This window comes from Chiloscyllium plagiosum, chromosome 7 (assembly GCF_004010195.1).
Source record: "Chiloscyllium plagiosum isolate BGI_BamShark_2017 chromosome 7, ASM401019v2, whole genome shotgun sequence".
NCBI lineage: Eukaryota > Metazoa > Chordata > Chondrichthyes > Orectolobiformes > Hemiscylliidae > Chiloscyllium > Chiloscyllium plagiosum.
The window spans coordinates 58817331-58845274 of record NC_057716.1 but is presented as its reverse complement, the minus strand read 5'-3'; the positions used below and the strand labels follow the sequence as shown (position 1 = coordinate 58845274).

At 40.4% G+C, this 27944-nt stretch overlaps 1 protein-coding gene across 14 annotated transcripts in view; it reads left to right on the top strand.

The window, feature by feature from the left end:
• baz2ba (bromodomain adjacent to zinc finger domain, 2Ba) overlaps nucleotides 1–27944 on the top strand; it is a 356283-nt gene that overhangs the window by 292821 nt on the left and 35518 nt on the right. For all 14 annotated transcript variants that reach the window (XM_043693834.1, XM_043693833.1, XM_043693828.1 and 11 more), the window contains 2 exons: nucleotides 9881–10025; nucleotides 14009–14685. In XM_043693834.1, coding sequence (XP_043549769.1) covers nucleotides 9881–10025; nucleotides 14009–14685 — 822 coding nt within the window. The remainder of the gene's footprint in view (nucleotides 1–9880; nucleotides 10026–14008; nucleotides 14686–27944) is intronic.

Here is a 27944-nt window from a genome sequence, read left to right as displayed (position 1 = left end):
CTACTGAGCATCAGTGGTGGATAGATGTGGTGCAGGCTGCTTTGTCTTGTCTTGTCAAGCTTCTTGAGTGTTGTTCAGACTGTGCCTATCCAGGCAAGTGGGGAGTATTCCATCACACTCCTTACTGTGCCTTGTTGATGGTGGACAGACCTTGGGTAGTCAGAAGGTAAGTTACTTGCCATAGTATTCCTAGCTTCTGATCTGTTTTTGTAACCACTGTGTTTATCTAACTATTCTAGTTGAGTTTATGATCAATGATAACCCCAAAGATGTTGATAGTTGGGGATTCAGTGATGGTGATACCATTAAATGTCAGGGACAGTGATTAGACTGTCTCATTTAGAAATGGCCATTGCCTGGCATTTATGTGATGCAAATGTCACTTGCCACTTGTTAGTCCAAGTCTGGAGATTGTCAAGATCTTGTTGAACAATGGACTGCTTCAGAATTGGAGAAGATTTAAATGATGCTGAACATTGGTTATTTACCAATGATTACACACACTTCTGGCCTGATGATGGAGAAATCATTGAAGCAGCTGAAGATGGTTGGGCCTAGGACACTACCCTGAGGAACTCCTGAAGAGATGTCCTGGAGCTGAGATGACTAACCTCCAACAACCGTGACCATCTTCCTATGTGCCAGGTATGGCACCAACCAGTACTGAGTTAGCTATTGTAGTATGTATCCAGTCCAATAAAAAATGAAGCATTGTTGGACCTGGGCCTTAAAAATAAGGCTGCCCAAGTAGATCAAGTGTCAGCAGGCAACATTTAGGAAACGGTGTTCATTGTATCAAAAGGTTGGAGAATAACACACAATAATCCAGTGGAAGTAAAATCAATTGATGGAGAGCTGACTTTAATGGGACAAGAACAGAGCCAAGCAGGATTGAATGGGATAAGAGTTTGCAAGGAAAAATAGTAACTGAACAATGGCCACCTTCAATGAGCAGATGGTTCAGGTACAGTCGAGATACAATTCCCTCTAATCAAAAAGGTAGGACAAACAAATGTGGAGTTCTCTAGATGACAAATGAGGTAGAAATTGATGTTGGAAAGAAAAAGGTGTGCATATGGCAGGTGCAAATCAGAAAGCATAATTGAGAATCTACCGGGAGTAGGTACAGTTCTGAGGAGGATGAAAGAGCAAAGGGATTTGGGGTGTATATGTGCATAGATCATTGAATGTGGCAGGACAGGTGAAGACGATTAATAATAGATTGTGCTCTATTAATAAAGCTGAGAACACAGTAAAAAAAAAGCAGGGAGGTGATGTTGAACTTGAGCAAGACATTTGTTAGACTTCCGGTGTAATATTGTGTACAGTTCTGTATGTCACAATGTAGCAAAGATATGAATGCATTGGAGAGAACGCAGATTTGATCTACAAGAATGAAAAATTTATAGGATTGAGACACTTCAGTTGTGAGGATAGATTGAAGAAATTGAGACAGTTCTTGGAAAGGAGGAGGCTGGAAGGAGATTTGATAGAGGCTTTCATAATCATGAGTGGGCTTTGTAGAGGAGACAGGGGAAAAAAAAGATGGAATAGATTTTAAAGTGATGTGCAAATGAGACAAGGGTGATGTGGTAAGAAACTTTGATACAGTGATTAGGAATTAAGCACTACCTAGGAATGTGATGGAGGTGGGTTCAACTGAGGATGTGGTTTGGAGTCCGTGTGGGATCAGTTGGTTCTGTAGGAGGCACTGAAAAAGGAGATGTGGCTGTGGTAGTGAGTCTGTTTGAGGACGTGGCTGGGGTTTCAGAGCAGAGGAGATGATCTGGGGGTTGCAGTGAGAGAGAGAGAGAGAGAGAGAGAGAGAGACGAGGGGGGGAGAGACTCACTGAGGTCCTTGCAGAGGAAAGAGGAGAACTTTTTCAAGGTAGGCATCCTTGGAAGAGGATTGCAGTGAGGTTAAAATCAACGAGGCGAAAGTGAGGACTGCAGATGCTGGAGGTTAGATTCAAGCTTACAGTGGAGCTGGAAAAGCACAGCAGCATTCCAGGAGCAGGAAAATCGATGTTTCGGGCAAAAGTCCTTCATCAGGTCGTAGGTTCAATTGAGTCAATTATGAGGACATTGAATGATTATTTTGTAATAGACCAGGCCAAACCTCCTCAAAATATTTAAAATGATCGCCTGGATCCTAACTTCTCTTTATTTTTAAAGGCAAGTGCCTTCCATTTGCATTCTGAATACAAATTGATTGGTCAAAACAGCAGTCTTAAAGCAGAACAGACCTTTTTCATATACTATAGTTAAGAAACAACAAAAGAAAGAAGAATTGGAATAATTAACTCTATTGGAAAATTTGACAAAATAATAGATTGTTGAGCTACTAAGCAGTAACTGTTCCAGTGCAGTAACATCCCATAAACACACCCTTGGCAAAGCAAAAATCAGTAGATTGGCTCACATGCAGTTCTCTTGTCCAGAAGGAAAAACATAGAGGAAACACTGTGTGTGAGAGAGGTTAGCAGGAGGAGATGTACTACAGCTTCAAGACCCCAACAGCTATTCCTGAAAAGCCAAATCTTAAAATCCTGGTTCTGTGGGAGCTTGACCGCATCCATTCAGGTTGCTTCTATTGTTCCAACTTTTGAAAAGGACCCAAGGCTTCACAAGCTTATTGGATTCAAATAAACAGTTCATCACCTCTGTCTTGCCTTTCTTTAAAGAAAAGGGCAAAATACACCTCAAGTCATAGTACAGTCACAATTTGGAAAGAAATGGTGACAAGAATATGGGAAAAGGCAGGAGATTGGCATGAGGTAGTAGAACTGGTGTAAGCATGATGTACCGAACGGCTGCTTCCTGCCCGTAACGATTCTGTTAAATCAGGTGTGGGGCTTGGCTCAGAATGTGATGGCATTCCCATATGCCAACTGCTGTTGTTCTTCTAGTTGGGAAAGGTCACATGTTTGGAATATGCTGTTGAAGTAGCCATGATAATGCATTTTGTAGATGGTACACACCTGCTACCACTATGTATTGTTGCGAGAAGTGAACATTCAAGGTGTTAGATGGGATGCCAATCATGTGGGCTTATTCATAGATGGTGTTGAGCTTCTTGAATATTGCTGAAGTTGTACTTATCCAAGCAAGTATTCCCTCTTGTGCCTTATGGATAGGCTTTGAGGACTCAAGAGATGAGTTACTTGCTACAAAACTCCAAGCTTCTGATCTGCTCTTGTAGTCATAGTATTTATATGACTTGTCCAGTCCACTTTCCAATGTTGATAGTGGAGGATTCAGCAGTGCCAATGCCATTGAATGTCCCAGGTCAATGGTTATATTCTGTCTTGTTGGAGATCGTCATTACCTGGCTCTTGTGTGACGTAAATGATGCTTGCTTCTTATCAGTCCAAGCTTGAATGCTGTCCAGATCATGCAGCATTTGTACTGCTCCTGTTTCATTAGATGAGTTGCAAATGGTGCTGAACATTGCACAGTGACCATCCTCCCCTCTGGCCTTGGGTGGTCTGGAGGTGATTGATGAAGCAGCTGAAGATGGCTAGGCTGAATGCACTCTGTGGAGGAACCCTTGTAGTAATGTCTTCTCCAGTGAGTTGTTTAATTTTCTATCACCATTCATGACTAGCTGTGACAAAACTGCATTGTTAGATATGATCTGTCAATTTGTGGGATGGTTTAGCTGTGTCAATTAAATGCTGTTTGGCATACAATTAGTTCTGTGTTAGAGCTTCACCAGGTCGTCACCTCATATTTAGGTATACCTGATGTTGGATGCCTTCTGCATTGTGCATTTAATCAGGGTTCATCCCCTGGTGATAAAGATAGAATGAGGGATAGAGGCATAGAATCCTACAACACGCACACAGGCCCTTTGGCCCAAATTGGTCCATGCTGACTAAAATGTCCCTGTCCACGCCATCCCCTTTTCCCTGCACTTGGCCCATTTCCTTCTCATCATTTCCTTTCCATGTATTTGTCCAAATGCCTTTTAAATGTACCCACCTCAACTGCTTGCACTGGCAGATCATTCCGTATGTGTACCACCCACTGTGTATTAAAAAAAAATTGCCCCTCAGGTTCCTTTTTAGTCTTTCCCCTCTAACCTTAAACTGATGCCCTCTAGTCCTTGATTCCCCACACCTGGGAAAAAGACTCAGTGCTTTCACCCTATCCATGCTTCTCATGATCCTATGCAACTCCGTAAGGTCCCCCTCAGTCTTCTACACTCCAAATAAAAAAAAATGCTATCTTGTCCAACCTCTCCCTATAACTCAGACTGTTGAGTCCAGGCAATATCCTTGTAAATTTCTTTTGCACTCTTTCCAGTTTAATAACATCCTTCCTATAACAAGGCGACCAGAACTGAACCCAATATTCAAAGTGTGGCCTCACCAACGTCCTGTACAATTGCAACATAACTTCCCAACATGTGTACTCAATGCCCTCACTCATGAGTGCCAAAAACCTCCTTCACTGCCCTGTGTACCTGTGACTCCACTTTCAAAGAACTGTGAACCTGATCTCCAAGATCCCTCTGCTCCCCTACACTTGTTAAGGCACTACCATTCACCATGAAACTCCTACCTTGATTTGACTTTCCAAAATGCAAGACCTTACACTTATCAATATTAAACTCCATTTGCCATTTCTCGGCCAACGTCCCCAGCTGATCAAGGTCTTGCTGCAATTTCTGATAACCTTCCTCACTGTCTACGATACCGATTATTTTAGTGTCTTCAACAAATGTACTAATCATGCCTTATACATTCCCATCCAAATCACTGATATATTTACAAACAGTGATGGGCACAGCACTGACCCATTAGTCTAAGGCCTCCAGTCCGATAAGCATATTTTCACTGTTACCCTCTGCTTCCTACTATCAAGCCAATTTTGTGTCCAATTTTCCAAGTGTCCCTGGGTTCCATGTAATTAACCTTCCAGAGCAGCCTACCATGTGGAATGTTATAAAGACCTTGCTGAAATCCATATAGACTACATTTACTGCCCTTCCCTCATCAACCTTCCTGCTCACTTCAAAGAACTCTAACAAATTTGTGAGGCATGATCTCCCATATACAAAGCCATGCTGACTACTCCTAATCAAATTCTACTTTCCAAGTGCATGTATATCATGTTCCTCAGTATCTTCTCAAGTAATTTACCCACCACAGATGTTATGCTTATTGGTCTATAGTTCCCAGGTTTTTCTTTGCAGGCCTTTGTGAATAATGGCACAACATTCGCTATCCTCCAGTCTTCCAGGGCCTCACCCGTGGCTAGTGATGATGCAAAAGTTTCAGCAAGGGCTCCCACAATTTCTTGTCTAGCCTCTTGCAGTATTCTTGGGATTTCTCAGGTCAGGACCAGACGATTTATCCACCTTCATACATTTTAATACATCCAATACCACAGCTGGTTGTGATGTGAACTGTCCCCAAGATATCACCACTAATTTCCCCAAATTTCCAAGTCTTCATGTTGTCATCCATAGTAAACACAGAAGAAAAACGTTCATTGAAAACCTTGCCTGTCTCCTGCAGTTCTACACTTTGGTCCTTGAGGGTCCCTATTCTCTCTCATTATTCTTTTCTCTTTAATTTACTTAAAGTAGTTCTTTGGATTCACCCTAATAGCCAAGGCTATATCGTGACTGCTTTTCACCCCCCTGATTTCTGTCGTCAGTAAACTCCTGTGCCCCCTATATACCTCCAGGGATTCCCTTGATCACAGCTGCCTGTACCTATGCCACACCTTTTTTCTGGTCAAAGCTTCAATATGTCTTGTCATCCAGGGTTCTGTATTCCTGCCAACCTTGCCCTTCACTCTCACAGGAACATATAGACCTTGAACTCTAGCTATCTCACTTTTAAAGGTCTCCCACTTGCCAGATGTCCCTTTATCTGGAAACAAATGTCTCCAAACAGCCCCTGCAAGCTCCCATCTAATTCCATCAAAATTCACTTTTCCCTAATTTAGAACTTGAACCTGTGGACCAGTTTTGTGTCTGTCCATAACAATTTTAAATTTAATAGAGTTATGGTCACTGGTCCCAAAGTGCTCCCCCATGTCACCTCTGTCACCTGTCCTGCCCTATTTCCCAAGAATAGGTCGAGTTCAGCCCCTTCCTGAATAGGACCCTCTATACACTGCTTGAGGACACGTTCCTGAATGCACTTAACTTCCACCCCATCTCACCCTTAATGCTCTGGCACTCCTGTTCTATGTTAGGAAAATCTAGATCCTCTTTTATGACAACCCTATTGCTTCTGAAAGTCTCCCCATTGACTATTTGGGGACCTATAGTACAACCCCAGTAATGTCACCATCTCCTTATTTAGCTTCACCCACAAAGCTTCACTGGATGATCTTTCACTTATTTAATCTCTTATTACTACTGTGTTACTTGCTTTAATCAAAAATGCAACTCTCTCTCCCACCTCCTCTGTCTCACCTAAAGCACCTGTACCCTAGCACATTAAGTTGCCAGTCCCTCCCTTAGCCATGTTTCTTAATGGCTATAATATCTCAGTCCCACGTACCTATCCACGCCCTGAGTTCATCAGCATTACCCATCAGCCCTCTTGTATTGAAATAGCTGCAATTTAATCCAACAGGCATTCCTTGCTCCCTGTGTTCCACCCTGACCTGTCATTTCAACTTACTATTTCTGATTACTGTGTCTCCTTGAAGCTTCGCACTTGCCTCCCTGCTGTTGAGCCCCCCTCCCCCGCCAATCTATTTTAAACTTGCCCTTGCGGCACTAGCAAACCTAGCCACCAGGACATTGGTTCCAGTCCAGTTCAGGTGCAACCCATCTCTCTTGAACAGATTGCCTCTGCCCCAGAAAAGATTCCTGAAGAAGGGCCTGTGCCCGAAACGTCGAATCTCCTGTTCCCTGGATGCTGCCTGACCTGCTGTGCTGTTCCAGCAATAAAGTTTCAACCCAGAAAAGATCCCAATGATCTAATATGCTAGGCCACATGTTTAAAGGTTGTAGTTGAATACAGTTAAACTGTTGATTGTCACAGCACCTCATTGATGTCCAGTCTTGATCTGTTCAAAAACAGTTTCATTCAGTATGATAGTAATGCTACACAATGCAATGAAAGCTATCCTCGATATGAAGGCTAGACATTGCCAATTGTCACTTCTGTTGATACTGACATGGGCAGATGCATTTACTGGATGCAGATTGATGAGGATGAAATCAGGTTGGTTTTTCCCCCTTGTTGGTTCTCTCAACAGCTCCCAAAGGACCAGGCAAGTACCGATGACCTTTAGAACTCAGCCAACTTGGTCAGTACTGATTCCAAGCCTGTGGAATCCATTCCATGTCCATGGAAGAGTACTGATTTGACATTTTTTTGTGGAAAATAGTTGGTAATCAGCAGGAAGTTTCCGTGCCTATATGGCTTAATTATTTTAATGAGACTTTGAAGCAGTTAGGTTTGTTGATTGGCTTGCTAGACCATTTCAGAGAATATTGTAAGAGCTAACCAAATTACTCTGGATCTGGAATCATATGCAGTAATTCACAGATCAGGGAAGAAGCCAGATTTCCATTCCCTAAAGGACAATAGTGAGCTAGATGCAGGTTTACAACAATCCGCAATGGTTTCCAGATCACCATTAGACTAGGTTTTTAATTCCAGATTTATTAATTGAATGGTGGGATTCAATCCCATGCCCCACATCTAACTTCTCTGGGTTACTAGTCCAGAATAGTACCACCTACCTCCATGCCACTTTGGTTAGCTTTTTCGTGTAGGTGCTAACAATCTATACTATAATTCTTCAGAATGGCCAGGTTGTGATAGCAGGCATCATTTTATGGAGTCAATTTGATGTTTACACTTCAACTGACACCCCTCTCTTTTGAACATTCAGCAGGATGTTCTTTTCCCTTAACTCCTGCCATATTTCAAGGGGTTCATAAAACACTTTCAGAATTATGGCTGATTTCTGCTGGGTTTTGTTGCTTGTACTGCTCTGTAAATTTGCTGGAAGTCTGCAAAGTGTGGCCTTGTGTATTGAAGACCTGGTTGTCACTCCAAAGTTCCTTTTCAGATCACTTTCTCCCACTCTTGGCTGCTGTAGTGTCGATATCTTTTGCCCTGCAACATGATGAGATACATATTAGTCAAGCTTCTCAAAGAGAGAAGAAAGGAAACTGTGCTCAGGGTGCACTTCTCTTACCTCATGCGAGGCAAGGACAATAAGAACGATGTCTCCAAGTCATAAAGTTAGTGTCTTGTAGTCAAACTACAGCCTCAGAGAAGATCATAAAGTTGTCATTGGCTGCAGGCTCTTTGCAATATGGAGCAAGGATGAGCTGCAGTATAGATCACTGTGCAAGGAGGGTGACATTCATTATAGGCAAAGACAGAGGAATAACGTTGCTGCCTGGAGAGAAGTAGAAAGTGCATTTTGCTTCTCCAGGTACAGCATGTTGAGTGAACTCAAGTTGTTTCATGGGTGCTGTGCCAAAATTCAGAGATGGCCACATCTACTGATGCCCCTGGAGCATGTGCAGTAGCAGCAAAATTGCCAAATTAAATTTAAACAAAGTGTATTAAAAAGTTAAAGGACAAGGTATATCATTGAAGAGAATAAAAAACTGTTGCAAGGAGATTTTTATTTAAACTCAATTTTGTATTGCACATGCACACTGTTTACAAACCATGGAGGTTCAGTCAGAATTCACAATTGTGCCATTGGTGTCAGCAAACACTTCATTCAAAGATGTACCATAACTCTCAAGGTGCAGCAAGTGAGTGACCATGCTGATTCAGGATGATATCCAGTGACCAAACAGCGTACTAATCAGCACCCATCCATCACACAAATATTAATTCCCTTCACGACTCATGTCACAGTTTGTTCAGATAATCTTCCAATTAAGCCAAATGGGTAGTGAAGCATAGCTAAGTAGAATGTATAACTATGCAAGTAGTGCATGTGATTAATAATAGTACTTTTTAGAGAACATTGTCAGTTTATGTCACAATTTTGGAAAGTCATTGAGTTGTCATTTGACAAACCTGCACAAATACAACTCTAAACTTTGAATCCTATTTAAATAATTGAAGGCATTGAATTGTTTGACTCTCCTGTTGTAACAATATTTGAAAGTTGAAGCAGTTGATCAAATATGCCAGGATGGACAAGAACAGATGGACGATTCTTTTTTGGTTAGATTTTCTGCTGAGCTGATGTTTATTTTCTCTCTTGAAGGGCATCCATGGAGAGAAAGCAAGCTAACAATTTGAGACTAGACAGCTCTTCAGAGTTGATGTGAAGTGTTTTCTCTCCATGTTTCCTGAACTGCTGCCTTGGACACAAAATAAACTGAGGGCTGATATGAGCTTTACTCTTGAGATGTCCATCATACAGCAGTCCTTTTGACCTCCTATTTCTCCCACACCCTTGTCCCCAATGCCAACCCTCCTGTGCATCTCTCCTTCTCTTAGCTCTATTATTGTTGGCTGTAAATTCAGTCATATTAGCCTCATTGTTGTTCCTTTCTAAAATGCTTCTCTATCTCCAAATCTCACTCATGCTCTCTCTTTCTCTTTCTCCCCCCCCCCCTCACCTATTTTTAAGATGTACCTGTCTCTCCAAATAACATCTCCTTTGAATCCATATCCATTTTTCTGATTATCCCATTGCCCCGGGTGTTTTTGTGTCAGATGTATAAATTTAAATAATTGTATGTGAACCTCTAGTAGTACACCCTTTGTACTGGTCAAAACATTCTTGTCCTGTAAGTGCTTACTATGAAATATGGTCATATGAAATTAAGCTGTGGAGTGCAAGTTTTGTAAGCTTTGTTCAATAGTGCATAAATATTTTTATATCAATGATATTATGGCATACAAATGTTTTATTTGAACAGCAACAAAGCCAGTACCGTAAGAAGCTGTTTGAAGCCTCTCATTCATTGCGTGCCATGACATTTGGCCAAGATCGCTATAAACGGCGTTACTGGGTCCTTCCCCAGTGTGGGGGTGTGTTTGTTGAAGGCATGGAAAGTGCAGAAGGTAAAGTGATGCAAATTTTCTATTACAATTGCCATATATTACATTTTCGTTTTAAAGCAGATTTAAGAGCCGAGCACTTGGGAAAACAGTGACAGGATTGGACAGCATCAGCATGGATTTTGAAAGAGAAAATCACATTTGACAAAAGTAATAGAATTTTTTGATGTGGTGTTGTTAAGGGGCCAATGGATATGGTTTACGGTCCCACAAAAGAAATTAGCTAGTAAAATTAAAGGACATGAGATTGTGAGAAGTGTACTGACGTGGATAGAGAACTGGTTGGCACACTGGAAACTAAGTAGCAATAATTTGTCTTTTTTCCGAGTTCTGCCAATGACTAGCGGGGCCTTGCAGGGATCAGTGCTTAAAGCCTAGTATTTACAATATATATTAATGTCCTCAGGTTTGCAGATGACACTAAACTGGGTGAGAGGGTGAGCTGTGAGGAGGATGCAGAGATGCTTAAGTATGATCAGACAAATTGAGTGAGTGGGCTAATGCACAGCAGTTTAAGTACAACGTGGATAAATGAGAGGTTATCCAATTTGGTAGCCAAAAAAGGAGGCAGATTATTATCTAAATGGTGATGGGGGAGATGCAGCAGGTTCTCGTGTTCTTGTACACCTAGTTGCTGAAAGCTGGTGCAACAGGTGGTGAGCAAGGCAAATGTTATGTTGGATTTTATAGGGTAGTGCAGCAGGGGTGTTTTACAGTAGTTGTACAGATTCTTGGTGAGACCACACTTGGAATATTGTATGCAGTTTTGGTCTACTGATCTAAGGAAGGATGTTCTGGCTAAGGAGGGAGTGCAGTGCAACGATGGTTTACCAAGCTGATTGTCATTTGTGGCCCTGGAAGAAATTAGCAAACTCATTCAGGTATGATACCAATAATCTCGATCCCAATTCCACATTCACCAACAGTCTTCCTTCCTTTATTGTTGACTATCCTGTCATCCATTTGGCTACAATACAAAAATAACAATCTACACAAAACAAATGTTGCAAACAGAATGTATCATTTAAACCATGCCATATTGTCTGCCTATTCAACGAATCACCCTTCTGCTTCCTTATTGTCTTTCTTCCCTGCGATTATAATCGATCCTAGTGTTTCTGTGAATTGTTACGACAATGGTTGCACCAGGGCTGTAGCCAAGGTACACATTTTCAGCGAAGGAGACAGTAGGTGAACTTGGAGGGTGACCTTGAATAGCTCGGGTGCTTGGCCTTAGATTCCACTACCTTGGCATCGTTGTATCCACTCTGGGCTGACTGACTGAAGGATAACAGCAAGAGCACTGATGGAAGGGCAGCAGTTGGCTCATGATGGCTGTCATCCTGAGAGAGGACATCAGGTCAGTGTTCCATGGAACTATTGCCATTCCTTTTGGCCAAACCTGAGCTCTCCTTATTGTTTGTTAGAGGAAAAATTACTGAACTGCTGTGATACACTACAAACCCTTTTGAACACTGGTTTGCAAACTTGATGATGGCAATCTTCAGTTGGGTGCAGTTCACTGGTATTTCACTGCAGCACTCATGAGGTGGAACCTGAAGCATCTAACACTATTATGGTTGAATGCACAAGTGAACTGAAGAAGTTAACCACCAGTTCTAAACTGGAAAGGTCATGCTCAGAGTTTTCTATATGATTAGAGAAGATTAGATATGAGGATACTTTCACTTTCAGTAATGGCCCTCATACTGGCTGAAATATTCTCCACTATGGGAGTTAGAAGATGTTAGTGTGTCTGTCCCACTGTAGTTAATTTCTGCTACCTCCAATTGCACATTGCTTTGACTTTGCAAGGGAGAGGGAACTGTCATTGAGTTTAGTCCAATACATTTGGATGGCTGTTATGATTGAATAGTTAACACAATGTCCAGAAATGAGATCAGAGTCTGGAGAAATAATTCAGTACTAAATGTGTGAAGCTGAGGTGAAAATATAGATATCAAGTTTGTATCCTGATTGACAGCTATTGTTGGCAACTGGTGTGGTGACTGGAACAATGTGGCTGAGATAGTAGTGCAATTGATCAGATGTGACATTTGAAAGTGCATTGACTGACGTCAGCAACTTGTATGATGTCATTAAACTTATAATGCATTATCCATGCCCTTGCACTGAACAATACACATTAACCAATTCAGCTATTGATTTTCTCTGCCTTCTTCCACTGGACCCTTCCAATCATAGGACTATTGAGGCCCTTAAGTGACAAATTAACACACTGCTTGAGGACCTCACTGCTCTTGCGCTGCCATAATATAGTGGTCACTTGAAGCAGGCAAGAGTGGGAAGGCTGTTGCTGAAAGGCAGCGGGGAAGAAGTGACATCTTTGGGGCATGTGACCAACCAGAGTGTTTTCCTGCCTGATCTCTGAAGCCACCATGCCAAACTCTTACCCAACCATCTCCAAATCGGCCATCAGCTTAAGGGCAGCATTTCCTAATCCTGAGTTTGTTGAGGTTGCCTGCAGCATATTACCATTATAAGGGTAGTCTTTTCAAAATTAAGTGTTTTTTTTTAAACCAACATTCCCCTGAGAATAAGAGAAATAAGCAATATATTACCCCATCACCGCTGTGAAATGTGATGCTTTTTGCTGTAAGAGAACACAACAATCTTGTGAACATTGCCACTGAAATTAATTTGTGGAGTTCACTTTTATTCTGACAAATGTCAAATATTAGTAGCAAAAGCTCTTGGGTTTTATAATGCTGTCACTGGATCACCTGAGCATCTGCTAAAAACATATCAGCCATAGCTAAGTTGTCTGAACTCTCACCTTTGAGTCAGAAACTTGCGCAGAAAATCTAGGCTAAGGACCTCATTCAGCTTGTCATATTTCACTGAAATAGAAAGTGTTATAACAATGACTGCAATTTAAAGATTTGATTTGCTGTAATGTGCTATATATTTGTGAAGCACCAAATGAATTCATTTTTAAATAGCTAACTTTATGCACATTCTACTTTACACTTTTGAAAAAAGTGAGGGGAGGGTGGGGGTTTTAAATTGACATTGGAAGTATTTAAACTACTTGACAATGACTTCATTAGCTATGTAAATCTAGATTCTGTGCTATACACAGGACTGACCAGTTTTGTTGGTTATTGAGTGAGCATTTTTCATTCCAAAAAGCTAAGAACTCAAATTATTTGTTTCAGCAAGGAGGAGCTGTAATGCAATTTGAAAGAGACCATTCCCTGCAACAGGAAATAACTTATTAATTGCAAAATGTTCCTGAAAGTACTGTATTTCTATTTAAACTATGAACTAGTTTGTTTACAGATGTTGAGGCTTATCATAAGTAATACTCCGAGTTAATCTAAACTTCAATATTATCTAGCATTCCTCTAAATTAGGCTAGTGTTCAGTGTTTTTGGTCTGGGAGATAGTGGAGCAAGGAAGAATTACAATACTTATTGATTACAGCCTGCATTCCTTAATCAAGGAACTAAAATAGTGCATAACTGGAAGGAAGACCATTCTTATATTGGGAGAATTTTGTTAAAAGGGAGTTTCTTCTTTGAACTTTGTCTTTGGTAATTCAGGTCTCAAGTGATTATTGGCTTGACTCATATTGCTTAATCCTGTTGCGGTCCCCTTGACTGCCGTATTGATCAGCTCCTGTTTGTGGCCATATTGGAGCCACAGAATACATGGCTTGATGATAGATGACTCTTCATGGGAATTAGTGAATTGTTCACTTTTGCAATGCCTTATGAATCATTTCAGTTAGGAATGATTTAAGTGTGTAATGTTAGATTGATCATATGAACAGTTTACAGATATAGTTTTACATCTTTTTTTTCCACATTATTTCATGCAAGTCTTTGTGACCATGTTTAAAATGTAATTTGGACTTTAAAGCTTAATGTTGCTTATTATGCCACTTAACCCTTTTACTACATCAATACTTAATGTTAACATGCCATTATGTTGAATTGAGTAAAACTGATTTACTATTTCAGGTTCTGAGGAGATGGCGAAAGAGAGAGAAAAATTAAAAAACGCTAACAATTTGCAGATCAAGGAGGAGCCTTCTGAGCCACCTGAAGACAAATTGAGCAATTCTTGTTCAGCGACTAACTGTGATGATTTGTGCAAAAGTGATTCAAAAGGGAAAAATAGCACTAACCTGTTCTTGCAAAAGCCAGGTTCTTTTTCTAAACTGAGTAAGCTGTTAGAGGTAGCTAAGATGCCTCCTGAATCAGACTTTGTGACTCAGAAGCAAAATGTGAACCAAGTAATTGCCATTCCATCATCACCTAGTCATTGTAACTCTCAGAACTCCATCACAAGTTCCCAGCTAACAACTCCATCTGGCAACTCGGAAAAAATAGACTCCTGTGCAAACTTCTTTAACCCACTGATAGCTGCCACAGGGAAACTGTACAATTCTCCTATACTTCAAAATGACCAGTTGCTGAAAGTACTTACAGAGAAGGGTGGACAATGGTTCAGCCTCTTACCAAGAATGCCTTGTGATGAATCTTCCATCACCTGTACATATGTGCCTCCAACCTCCTCGCAGCAAATGGCACAATCTCAATTTAATTCCCAATCTTCGTCCTCATCTCCACATTTGGGTTCAGGATCCCTGCAGAATCCACTGGGACTCAATCCTTTTGCATTATCAGCACTGCAGGTGTGTATTCTTTATTTCTGTTTATGTATCTTATATCTGAAATAGCTGGAAAAGCTCAACAGATCTGGCAGCATCTGTAAGGTTCTGAGGGGTTACTAAGCCTTGAATGTTAACTGATTTCTCTACAGATGCTGCCAGATCTACTGAGCTTTTCCAGCTTTTTCTAGTTTTGTTTCCGATTTACAGCATCTGCAGTTCTTTGTTTTTATCTTAAATCAGCTAGTTCACTGAGAGAAAAATAATCTGTAACATATTTATCGATTCTAAAACATATTTTGTGCATTTCATTTTGAAAACTTGGTTTGAGAAATTTAATTAATTTGATTACTCAAAACTCAGAATGGGTTTATTGACTTATTATATGTCCCATGCACTATTTACTATTTTTGAAGAAACAAACATGCCTATTTTGTCACTGTTTCTCTGAACAGGGTCCGACGAAGACTTTTACCCCGCTCAAAATTCCTCATCTAAGATACCTACTTTTCTCCTGGCTTCTTGGCTCATTATTTAGAGAATTTGTTATTCTTGCAAAGCAGAAAAAGTGGTTTGAAATTTTATTTTGAGCAAATCACAAGATGCAGATGTGGAAAAATTAAACATTTTGTTTTAAATCTAACTTTATCCATAGATTAATTCTAATGTATATTAATCAGGAATAAATTCCCAGTTAAAGTGTACAGTACTTTTTTAAAACAGAATTCGTTCAAGATCAGATTGGACATCATCTAATCGATTCGTTGACCAGGCTAGGGACGTTGTGTTGTAATATTCCTTCACTCTTTGCTTATAAATGCCATTTGATGAGATTGGGAAGATTAAAGATAGATGGAAGAATACCTTAAATTAGTGTGACATGCATAATCTTTTGCAGTGATTTTGATCAAATATGTTTTTTATTTTCTAATATTTTTGGTCATCAGGTTTTCATAATTTTCAGTTTCCAAGGTTGTCCCCATATTTTGGAAATATTGCTGAGGTGGAATCTCAACCCTGAATGCTCTTGCGACATTGCTAAAGTACAGATTTGAGACGGCTCAGGGAATCCCTTGTGGACTCAGACCTGTAAGCCTCTCTCGTGGTTCGTCCCAGATATTGTACTCTTTGGTGGTCTGGAATTTAAAAAAAACTCTTACAGGCAGTTCAGTTTAATTTTAATCATTCCCTTCATTTAATAATAGCAACATTGCTACAACACAACACTGATACCTATAAGCCAGGCTAATGGGAATCTAATAATCCAGGAGAGTGCAACATCAACTCTTGAAGAGCCCTGGCAGGCTACTCCATCATACTATCCAAAACAGACAATTTTTATACACAGGTTTACAAAAGCATTACTGTCACAAACATAAAAGTTAACGAAAGCACTGCATGGTCTGAAGTAGACAGATAATAGTGAATGACAATAATTTGGGAAGAAGCTAATTTGATACCAAGTTTCGTTCAGAGGTCAGAGTTAAACATTGTTTATTAATTTTACAGAGGAACAGCCATGAATGTTATCTCTCGGTGTCTTGTTTATCCAGATTCACTGATGTTAATGCAAATGTTCTTAATTATCTCATCCTCCCTGCCATACCATTTCCTAGTACGCAGCAAATGTGTTCTATAATTCAAAATTACATTTTAGAAACTGTTTAAGGACAACATTTAAGGCTATAAACTTTCTCAGTATTGGTGACGTAGAGTCTTGAACTGCTGGGTAGTCCACGTGATGTAGATACAATACTGCTTTGGAGGGAATTCCAAGGTTTTGCCCCAACAATAATGAAGGAACATTGTTTAAAGCCAGGATGCTGTGTTTGGAGGGAAGGTTTCAAGTAGTAGTGTTCTATACAATTACTGCTTTGGTTATCCTAGGTGATGGGGTTGTGGACATGAAAAGTGCTGTCAAAGGTGTCATGGTCAGTGCCTACATGGCACCTTATAGGTGGTAAACATTGTTGCCAGTGCATGTCGATCATACTTTGGACTTGCTCTGGCAGCAACATTTCTGTGGATGGTTCAGTTTCATTCCTGGCCAGTGGTAGCCCCAGGATGTTAATGTGGAATTCAACAACGGTAATGTCATAGATTGTAAAGGGGAGGCAGTTAGAGTGTAGCAATCGTGGCGTAAATATTAATTTCACTTAATATATTGTTTTTTTCTAGTTTGCATAAAAGGGCCTGATCTGATTAAATATATTGTAATTTCTCTTGAAAATGTTGTCAGTTCTTCTTCGAGCTAAGGTTTTTTTTAGAGATCCACATAAAAATCTGATTAAGTTTCTAATAATTCTCCATTTCTCATTATGATCCCTTTTCAGCATACCTTATCCACAAGAATTACTTATTGCTCCTTTGGTCCCATTCCCAGTAAGACAAGGAATGATACTACTTTGTTAGCCTTCTCATAATTTGCTTGATATAATAAACAATTTCATCTTCACATTGTGCTCCCTCTTTAATTCAAACTTTTTGAACCTTTCCTAAAGTGAATTACCATAAGACCACAAGATACAAGAGCAGAATTGCTCATAACAACCGACCTTCCTTAGATTTAGAGCCCAAAATTGCTCACAATCTTCCAAATGTGGTCTGATGAGAGCCTTTTCAGCCTCAACAGTACATTCTTGCTCTTGAATTCAAGCCTTCTTGAAATGAACGCAAACATTACATTTGCCTTCCTAACTGCTAATTGAACCTGTGTGTTAACCTTGTGAATCCTAAACTAGGACTCAGATTTCCAAAGCCTTTCCCCCTTTTAGGAAATAGTCTGCACCTCTTCTACCTACCAAAGTGCATGACCTCATTTTTCCACATTGCAGAAGAATGTGGTCAGGTGGGGAGAATAGGCAAAGAAATGGCAGTCTCCCACTTCACCGTTACTTGTCCCTCCAGCTATCTTTGTCTCATCTGCAAATTTAGAAACAATGCCCTTAGTTCCTTCGTCCAGATCGACGATGGTCCCTCTGCAGAACTCCACGAGTCACTGACTACCATCCTGGAAAAGACCCTTTTATCCCCACTTCGTACCTTCTGCCAATCACTCAATCCTCTATCCATGCCAGTACCTTGCCCCTAATACTAAGATTGTTACCTTATAATCTCCTGTGGAGCACCTTCTGGAAATCCAAATATATCACATATACTGGCTTTCCTTTGTCTCACCTGCTCATTCCAAACAGCTGTCAGACATTATCTCCTCTTAATGGAGCCATGCTGACTCAGCCCTATTTTCCCTATGTACTTCCAAGAACTCTGCAATCTCCTTAACAATGGACTCAAAATCTTACAAAACACAGGGCAGAGTAACCAACCTTTTTCTAGTCTTCTGCCTCCTTCCTTTTTTATACAGGAATGTTAAATTAGCCATTTTTCAGTTTTAAGACTTAAATTCCTGAAATCACCAATGCCTCAACAATATCGTCAGTTGTTTCCTTCAGAACTCTGGGGTTTAGGCCATCTGGTCCAGGTGATTTATTCAGCTTTCTCAGCGATGACCATTACAATTACCTCTATTCCTTGACTATTGAAGTTCTGGTATGCTGGTGTCTTCCACGGTGAAGACTGATAGACAGGACCTATTCAGTTCCTCCACTGTCTTTGTTCCCTATTACTACTTCTCCTGCCTCATTCATCCAATGTCCACTCTTACATTTTAAGGTATCATAAAAAAATTCTTGCAGTCTTCTTTCATATTACTAGCTAGATAACCTTCATATTTCGTCTTCTTCCCTACTTATTTGTTATTAAATGTTTGTCTATTGGTTTTTAAAGGCTTCACAATCCTCCGGCTTCCCACTAACCTTCACCACATTGTATGCTTATTCTTTTATGATGTCCCTGACTTCTCTTGTTAGTCATGATTCGGAGATGCCGGTGTTGGACTTGTTAGTCATGGTTGCCTCCTCCCCTTAGTGTGCTGCTTCTTCCTTTGGGCAAATTTCTGCTGTGCCTTCAAATTGCCCCCAGAAATTCCTGCCATTGCTGCTCCACTGTCCTCCTTGTTCGACTCCCCTTCCAATCAATCAGGCTAGCTCCTCCCTTATGTCTTTGTCATTACCATTACTCAATTGTAATACTATTTTGTCTGATTCCAACTTCTCCTTTCAAACTGCAGGGTGAATGCGATCGTTATTGGGATCGCCTTGGGAGTTCCTTCACCTTGAGCTATCTTATTAAGTCTGTCTCATTACACATCTCCAAATCCCGAATTGTATGTTTCCTAGTAGCCTGTACTACTATCTGCTCCATAGAAACCACCTAAGACATTCCACAAATTATTTTTATGGAGACCCACTACCAACCCGGTTTTCCCACTTCACCTAATGGTGAAGTTCCCATGAATTTTTGTAATAGTGCCTTTCTTACATACCTTGTCTATCTAGATTTATTTTCTGCTAGTCATCCTAATTATTTCTAGGAACCCTGTTCACAACTCCCATCAAGAGTTTTGCCTTAGCCTTTCCTCTTCCAACTTGTTATGCTTTCTTGCCATTGATTTTGTTTCATTCCTTACGAACAAGGCAACCTTACCATTCTATCTGGCCTTATGCTATTTAGTTCCCAGCACTGATGCCCTTGCAGCCACATCTCTATGATACTCACAGCATCATACCTGCTAATTTCAATCTGCAGTGCAAGCTCATTTACCTGATTTCATACACAACATGCATTTAAGTATAGCACACTCAGTCCTGCATTGACTGCCCCTCCCCCCCTCCCGCCCCCATCATAGTTGCACCCTTATCTGCTGTGCCTGACGTTAGATTCTTGACCCTTTCCATACTCTGTCCAATTACTAGTTCTAGGAACTTTAATCTTTGCTGTGCCACTTAAGTTTTCCATGCTACTGAACCCTGCCCCAAACCTGCTATTTAATTTAAAGGCCTGATTGTTTGATTCATCACTGATTCAGATGCATCCAGTCCCATTGACCCAGCTTGTTCCTCTTCCAGTACTAGTGCCAATGTCCAATGAATTTAAACCCATTTCTCCCACACAAATCTTTGTACTGCATATTTACTACTTTAATTTTGTTTACCTTGTGCAAATTTATTTGTGGCTTAGGTAGTAATCCAGAGATTGTTACCATTTTAGATTAGATTAGATTACTTACAGCGTGGAAACAGGCCCTTCGGCCCAACAATTCCACACTGACCCGCCGAAGCGTAACCCACCCATACCCCTACATTTACCCCTTTTAACCTAACACTACGGGCAATTTCGCATGGCCAATTCACCTGACCCGCACATCTTTGTGACTGTGGGAGGAAACCGGAGCACACGGAGGAAACCCACACAGACACGGGGAGAATGTGCAAACTCCATACAGTCAGTCGCCTGAGTCGGGAATTGAACCCGGGTCTCTGGCGCTGTGAGGCAGCAGTGCTAACCACTGTGCCACCGTGCCGTCCTAATTGTTACCATTTTAGTTCGGCTTTTTCATTTAGCCACTAGCTGCTCATATTCCCTTGACCTATATCATTGGTACTCATGTGGACTACGGCAACTGGATCTTTTCCTTCCCACTTCAAGTTCCTCTACAGCACAGATGAGATATCCTAAACCTGGACACCAGGCAGACAACATAGCCTTCGAGACTCTCCCGCTTGGTCACAGAGAACAGTGTCTGTTCCCTTGACTATATTATCCCTGATTAAAACTATGTTTCTGTTTTCCCTCTTGAATGACTCACTGTCCCATGATGCTAATGTTTGACAAGGTCAAGGGCGAAGGCTCTTTCAACCATACCTACTGAATCCCTCGACCTACCTCAGTTGTCACCAGACACTTTGCCACTGAAGGATAAAGTCATTAATTTAAGAGGTGTGATTGTATCCTGAAACATAGCATCCAGGCAACTCGTCCCCCTAATGCAGTCACAGGGTTTAAAGCTCAGACTCTAGCTCATTAGTTCGGAGCCACAGTTCCTCAAGCAACCAACACTTGCTGCAGATGTGGTCATTATGAATCACAGTGGAGTCCACCAGCTCCTACATTGTGCAGGTACAATACATTGGCTGACCCCGCATCTCTATTTCATTTTCTTACCTCTTAATTTAATTTTTAAAAATTTCTTCCCGGTCTTTTCATTTGTAAACAGTAAATACTTCTCCAATTTATCTTCAATCTGAAAATAACCTATAATAGTCAAATTAATAGCAATCATCCAATGAACTTACTCACTCAGGCTGTATCTCACTCTCCATGCGATTTCTTCTTCCTGACCATGTGAAGCTTACTAGTGCTTTCAACAGACCCTCTCTTAAATAGAGCTGAGATGACTATGCTTCAGCTTCAATAATAATCCACGCCTGCTAAGGTCCTGTTCAAGCTTCGTGTAATTGACTGATAACTGTCCCTCAGTCAGCTGAGACAGCTATTTTGTTAACCTTTTCACTAGACTGCAAAATTTTAAACTTCTAAAATGAAAGAAGGAAGATTTACCAGTTCTATTCACACACTGCCTCCAAATTCCCTGAACTATCTGCTTATTTGGCTGTCTCCCCTCTGGATGTGATCTCTCCTTCTTGACCATGTGAAGCTTGTCAACTTGCAGACTAATCTTCTTTTTCTTGACTGTTTTGTTGCCTCCCAAATCAGTTTTCGTCTTTACATAACTCCATGTTTGGAGTCTTCCATCAGATTTTAGCTTGTGCTAAGACATTAAAGTGATTCTAATTTATAAGTTACAAAAGAAATGACTCTGACAATACCCTGGTGTTTTATTCCTCTGAGTCCTATAATCAATTACACCAGTGTTACGTAAAATAAACCGTTAGACTACAATGACACCAATGCCTTTCTGGCCTTAATTGTATTTACCACTTTAAATCTGAAATGCTCGCCTTAAACTGTTTTCATAGAAACATAGAAGATGGAGCAAAAGGAGGCCATTTGGCCCTTTGAGCCTGCTCCTCCATTTATCACGGCCATGGCTGGTCGCCCAACTCAATAGTCTAATCCTGCTTTCTCCCCATAACCTTTGATCCCATTTGCCCCCAAGTGCTATATCTAGCCACGTCTTAAATGTTTTGTCATCAACTAATTCCTGTGGTAATGAATTCCACAGGCTCACCACTCTTTGGGTGAAGGAATGTCTCCTCATCTCCGTCTTAAATGGTCTACTCTGAATCCTCAGACTGTGACCCCTGGTTCTGAACACAACCATCATTAGTAACATCCTCTCTTTGTCTACCACATCTAGTCCTGTTAGAGTTAAAATCAAACAACACCAGGTGAATGTCCAACAGGTTTATTTGGCATTATTAGCTTTCAGACTAATGGGACAGAATCAAAAATTTGTTAATAAATAGTCAGCAAGAGCAACATCATCCATAGAATTCCACAGTATGGAAGCAGGCCATTCAGTCCAAGTCCACACCAACCCACTGCCCCTATTCTATCCTTGCATTTCCTGTGGATAATCACATCCCTGGACATATGGGCAATTTAGCACGGCCAGTCCACCTAATCTGAACATCTTTGAACTATGAGAGGAAACCGGGGCACACAGAGGAAACCCATACTAACACTAAGAACGTGCAAACTTCACACACTCAGTTATTCAAGAGTGGAATTGAAGCTGGAGGCCCTGGCGCTGTGAGGGTAGCAATGCTAACCACTGAGCCACCATGCTGCCACATCCATCCATATCATACTCTTCTTTTTTTCTGTTTTATGTTTGCTTATCACCTTTCTGATTTGACTTTAGATAATCAACTAATATGTACGATCCATAATTCAAACTTCTCCCTACTAGCTGCAACCTGTTTTATTTACCCTCATCTCAATTTCTCTATGATGTCCTGCCATTATCTTGAATGTCAGATGCTCTGAATCATGTCAAACAAAATTAACATCACAACATTATTGAAAAAAAGATATAAACTATCAAAAAAATCCACATTTCCTGGTGTTTGGCAATTACACCAAATTGTTACCATTGTTAATACCTTGGATTTCTCCACTTAATAACTCAAATATTTTCGCTACTTAACACCCTAAGAAACCTCAAGTTAACTGATAGCGTGCTGAAATAACTGAATTGCAAGATCAAACAGCACATTGTCACCTTGGGAGAGAGAGGAATTCAAAGGGTACAATTGCAATCATTGCAAAGCAATACAGTTTATTCAAAATCAATTAACTTCTTACTGGATGATCCCAATTATATAATGTCCTACCACAGGCCAAGTAGAACCACTGTAGTATCCTGAACTGCTGCTTCAGATTGAGCTCCTGAAAATTTTGTTTGTCTCTCTCCCATTCCATGAACATCTCTGACAAGAATGCATTGAATAGTGATATCTAAGATGATGTATTTGAGAATGAAGATAAGAATTGCTCCCCCAGCCAGAGTACCCGAAATATCGTATGAACTTATCCCCAAACCTCACATAGGTGGATGTCTCACATAGAGAATAAAAACAGTAAAGTTCATATTGGACATGAAACATTAACTCTAATTCTCTCTCTCGATGCTGTGTGCTGAATTTCTCCAATACATTTTTCCAATATTTAATATCTGCACTGCTTTGCTTTGCTTTTATTTCACTCATAGGGAAGATCCAGGGACTTATCCAGTGGGAACTTTGAAACCTTACAATTTGAGGCTTATGTTTTTCAAGCTGTCCACTGCAGGCCCCTTTAAATGGCAGTTAATTTACCTCTATTACTTTGCACTCTACAATATTGATCCTTAATTTGAAGCCAGTGCACTGTGTTCTGTATGGACATTTCTTTGAATTGCATGTGCCATTGTTAATGGCTGTGTATCTTAACTTCATGTGGCCTTGTAATGCCATGGAAATTTCAAGCAGACCAACTGGTATCGCGAAATACCTTCCAGAGCAGGTGATTAACTTTTGTGCTGTAAAGAAGTGCAGTTCTAATAACAAAGACCAAAGCCATGTGGCTCAGATGCATATTTGCCTATAAAGTAGTACTGATCAGTTTGTTCTCTAGTTTGACAGAAGTTGTTGAGATAGTTTCATGTCATTTACGACTAAGTGACCATTTTGTTTTTTGAACACTGCACTTATGAATGACATATGTGAATCAGATACTAGGGATGACTGAAATGCTGAAAACAAATCTATGCTACTGTTTCAGCTGCTATTGTGAGAGAGCTATTCATCTAACAGGAAATACCTATGCTATGGCAAATAATTCAGTATCAAGCAACAGTTACTGTCCTTGGATAAGGGAAGTGGTCCAACAAGTTCTAAAATAAAAGTAATTCCGAGGCACTGCAGATATTATCAAAACATTTTTGCAAATGAATATTTTCTATGTTTTATGATGTAGTTTTCCAAAGTGAGACCAATCTTGATCACAGAATTGTGACAGTGTTTTTGTAATAACCAAGTGCATACTTGTGAAACTGTCATGGAACTCTCTTGGATAAGTCTTTCATATTTCTATCAGGCCTTACCTGATGATCTTTGTTTTCTTTTAATTCTTAGAAGATAATGTTTTCCTTTAATTCTGTGTGTGAACTGGAACCACATTGGTAAGTTTTAGTTGTTGCTTCTGATACTTCAGCTTTAAGAAGTGTATTTTGTCCTGACATTTTTTATGAAGAAAGGTTGTGACAGAGGTACCAAATAGTCTGCTCAAAGCCAATAAAGTAAACAGCTTGTGAGGCCTTGAGCTATTTTTCAAAGTTGAAACAACAAAGTAGCCTGAATGGGTGGGGTCAAGCTTCCACAGAACCTGGATTTTTAGTTTTAGCTTACAGCAGTTGCTGGGGTTTTGATGCTGGACGTAGAAGCTCTTATTCCTCTCCCTGTTACAGCTAAAAGCTGGGGTTCTCTTCCTGCTGCCAGAATTGAATGTGAGACAATCTATTTTATTGAATTTGCCTCAGCCAAGGATGTGTTTTTAGGATATTACTTAATACAGTTAATTAGTAGCTAATGTATATATTATTTTAAGCATTTTGACAGAGTTACAGTTAAGCCATTTCTTATATTTTGTCTATATTTTAATTGTAGTCTAAAAATAACATATTTTGGCTATAGTCGGATAGTTTGACCAATCAAATTGCATCTGGAATGCAACACTTTGAGGGGGTTTGATCTGGTCCATAATAATCTGCCCTTTGTAGAACCTGAAAAATTATCATGCAATTGCCTAGATGGAAGTGAAAATTATCCTCACTATTATTGTGAGAAACGAAGCTCACTGTTCAATAATCTCAGTCCAAGTCAAATTCTGAAGCAGTCGTTATTCATGCGGTCTTGCAAGCCGGGTGACCACAAAGTAGGCACATCGATCAGGAGATTACATTACAATTTATACAGTTCAGTTGAGTCTCTCGGTACTCCCCTTTTACTTCATAGAAGGGCTTATGCCCGAAATGTTGATTCTCCTGTTCCCTGGATGCTGCCTGACCTGCTGCGCTTTTTCCAGCAACACATTTTCAGCTCTGATCTCCAGCATCTGCAGACCTCACTTTCTCCTGGAATGGTCTTAGCCCAGGTTCACTCCCTCCTGGGACTTGTTTCCTTAGCACCTTCTTGTTTACCTTCCTGCATGTAATCTGCAGACCTCACTTTCTCCTCCTGCGTGTTATACATCCCTCACATATCTGTTTGGCTATCGTATACATCCCTTTGCATCCATATTTCCTTAAGACTAAATCACACATTGCTAAATCACCCAGTAACTCCCCTGATGTAGGACAGCCATAATCTCTCGCATCATTTTATTCAACATCTCCCTCCCATCGGGTAACATCCAGCGGCCAACCACTGTCTTTGCGGCCCTTAAGTCTTTTAGTTCCTTTTCCTCCTCTGCAGTAAACAACGGGGTACCCTGACGATCTGGAATTACACGTATTAGGGAGTACATTGCAGCTCCTTGTGGATTCAGTGCCACTTCTTTAGTTACCTCATCGGCCAGTCTATTTCCTCTTACTTCCAGATCATTCCCCTTTTGATGTCCATTTATATGAACTATCGCTATTTCCCTCGGGAGTAACAGGGATTCTAGTACTCGTTCTACCAATTCCTCATGTGCTAGTTCTTTTCCTCGACTACTTATCAGTCCTCTTTCTTGCCAAATTTTTCTGAAGGTGTGTACCATTCCAAATACAAATTTGGAGTCTGTGTACACTGTTCCTTCCTTGTCTTCTAAGGCTTTGAGAGCTCTTTCTTAGGCATAGAGGTCACAAGTTTGGGCTGACCAGCTGTTAGGCAGTCTTTCAGCCTCGATAATGCTTCCCTCTATCCCGTCTACTACAGCATATCCATTGTGCCTTTTACCCTCAATCATCTGGGAGGACCCCTCGATAAACAACCGAGCTCCCGCATGCAACGGGATGTTCCTAAAGTCCATCCGCACTTTCATCTGATATTCAATAATATCAAGGCAGTCGTGTTCTGGATTACCAGGGGCCTCCCCCTCTCCCCTCCACAAGAATGTGGCCGGATTTAAGCAACTATAATGTGACTAACATGAGGTCATCCTTCTCTATTAAAATTGCCTCATATTTCAAAATCCTAGAGTCTGTGAGCTATCGTCCTGCTTTTTGATTTAGTATGGTCCGTACCAGTGTGGGGTGCTGACTATTATGGCTCCCCCAAAAGTAAGTTTCCGACTTTCTTCTACCAATAAGGCTGTTGCTGTCACTGCCTGCACACACTAGCTAGTAACGTAGCTTTCCATTCTTTAATTAACAATGAATTAATGCTGTCATGTTTTAAATTAGCTATGAATTAATATGACAGGTCACTCAGAATGTGTTTAGGAATCCTGCCAATTAATATTGATTCAGGCTAATACAATTGATTTATTATAAATATTAATTATATATATTATATAAATAAAATAATCATAGAACATAAAAGAATACAGCGCAGTACAGGCCCTTTGGCCCTCGATGTTGTGCCGATCCAAGCCCACCTAATCTACACTAGCCCACTATCCTCCATATGCCTATCCAAACCCGCTTAAATGCCCGTAAAGAGGGAGAGTCCACCAGTGCTACTGGGCATTCCATGAACTTACGACTCACTGCTCAATTACAATGTCATTGCTCAATTACAATGCTATAGGTCGTGAAATTACCGGAGCTGCCTTAAAAGGATTTGTCTATTCAAGTTTAAAAAAATACTTCTAATGCATGAATAATGGTGGAATCCAAGGTCACAGATATTAACCATAGGATTTTTTTTAACTGAAACTTCAACTATCATTGAGGGAGGGGACTTTCTGAATAAAGCTACGCTGGCACATCATCACCAATGAAACACATCAATCTTAAAATTAAGTGGAAACAAATGAGTCTAAAACACAAAAAAAAGGTTACAATGTTGTTTTCCTCTGTATTATGCTGATTTGAAATCGAATAAGATTGGCTTTTATGTAAGGATAAAAGAGATTAGTTAGAAACTGATAGTAAGGCAGTCATGACCTGTAAAAAGTACAGGAGTTAACATTTTTATTTTATAATCACTGCAAAATCCTTAACCTTCAAAGAAATCATCTTAAATTTCCATAATAGAAATCAGATCCAAAACAGTCCCAGATCTCCAGCTCCAGGGAACAAAGCACAAACATTCAATCACCTACAAATGAATGTGCATTCAAACCGAATCACAAAGGGTTAAACTTTCTATTAGCTATACAGCTCTTCTCTCTCTCTGTCACTCACACACACGCACACACACACCCCATATCTCACAAACACTTTCTGAGCTTCCCACAACAACTCCTCCAAAGGCTCCTCGCTCCACCCCTCTGTCTTTTGAATATTTTTCTGGATGTCTGGCCATGATTTAGTTACGAAGTGTACCCTCAGTGGTCCTTCAGCTACTAGCCATTCTGACACGAAGCATAAGCTGATTCCTCCTGACTGAAAGGCTGTTGTCGTTGACATATAAATTCAAATATTTACAAACACAGTCTTCGTCCAATCTGTACTTTGGCCAGAAGACGGCGGGACGAAGAATGGATTCCTTAGTCCATACAAAGGAATAATATTTAATCATCTTTTACCTATCTTTTTCCTTGTACAAGTATTATTTTTCCAATTCCACAACATCCTGCCCAACAGACTTTCTGGAGGTATGTTGTCAGGGACCCCGCCTCCATTTCCATTTCCTTTTTCCCCGGAGGCTTTTTCTTTACCCTCGGCACAGCCCATATTGAGTTCCTTCGTTAGTCCTTTATTAACTACTAGAACTCAATTCCAGCCACCAAGGCAGTACTTAAAAGTCAATTTTCTTACCTTAGTCCATGCACGGAGTTGCCTGGCTCAACGT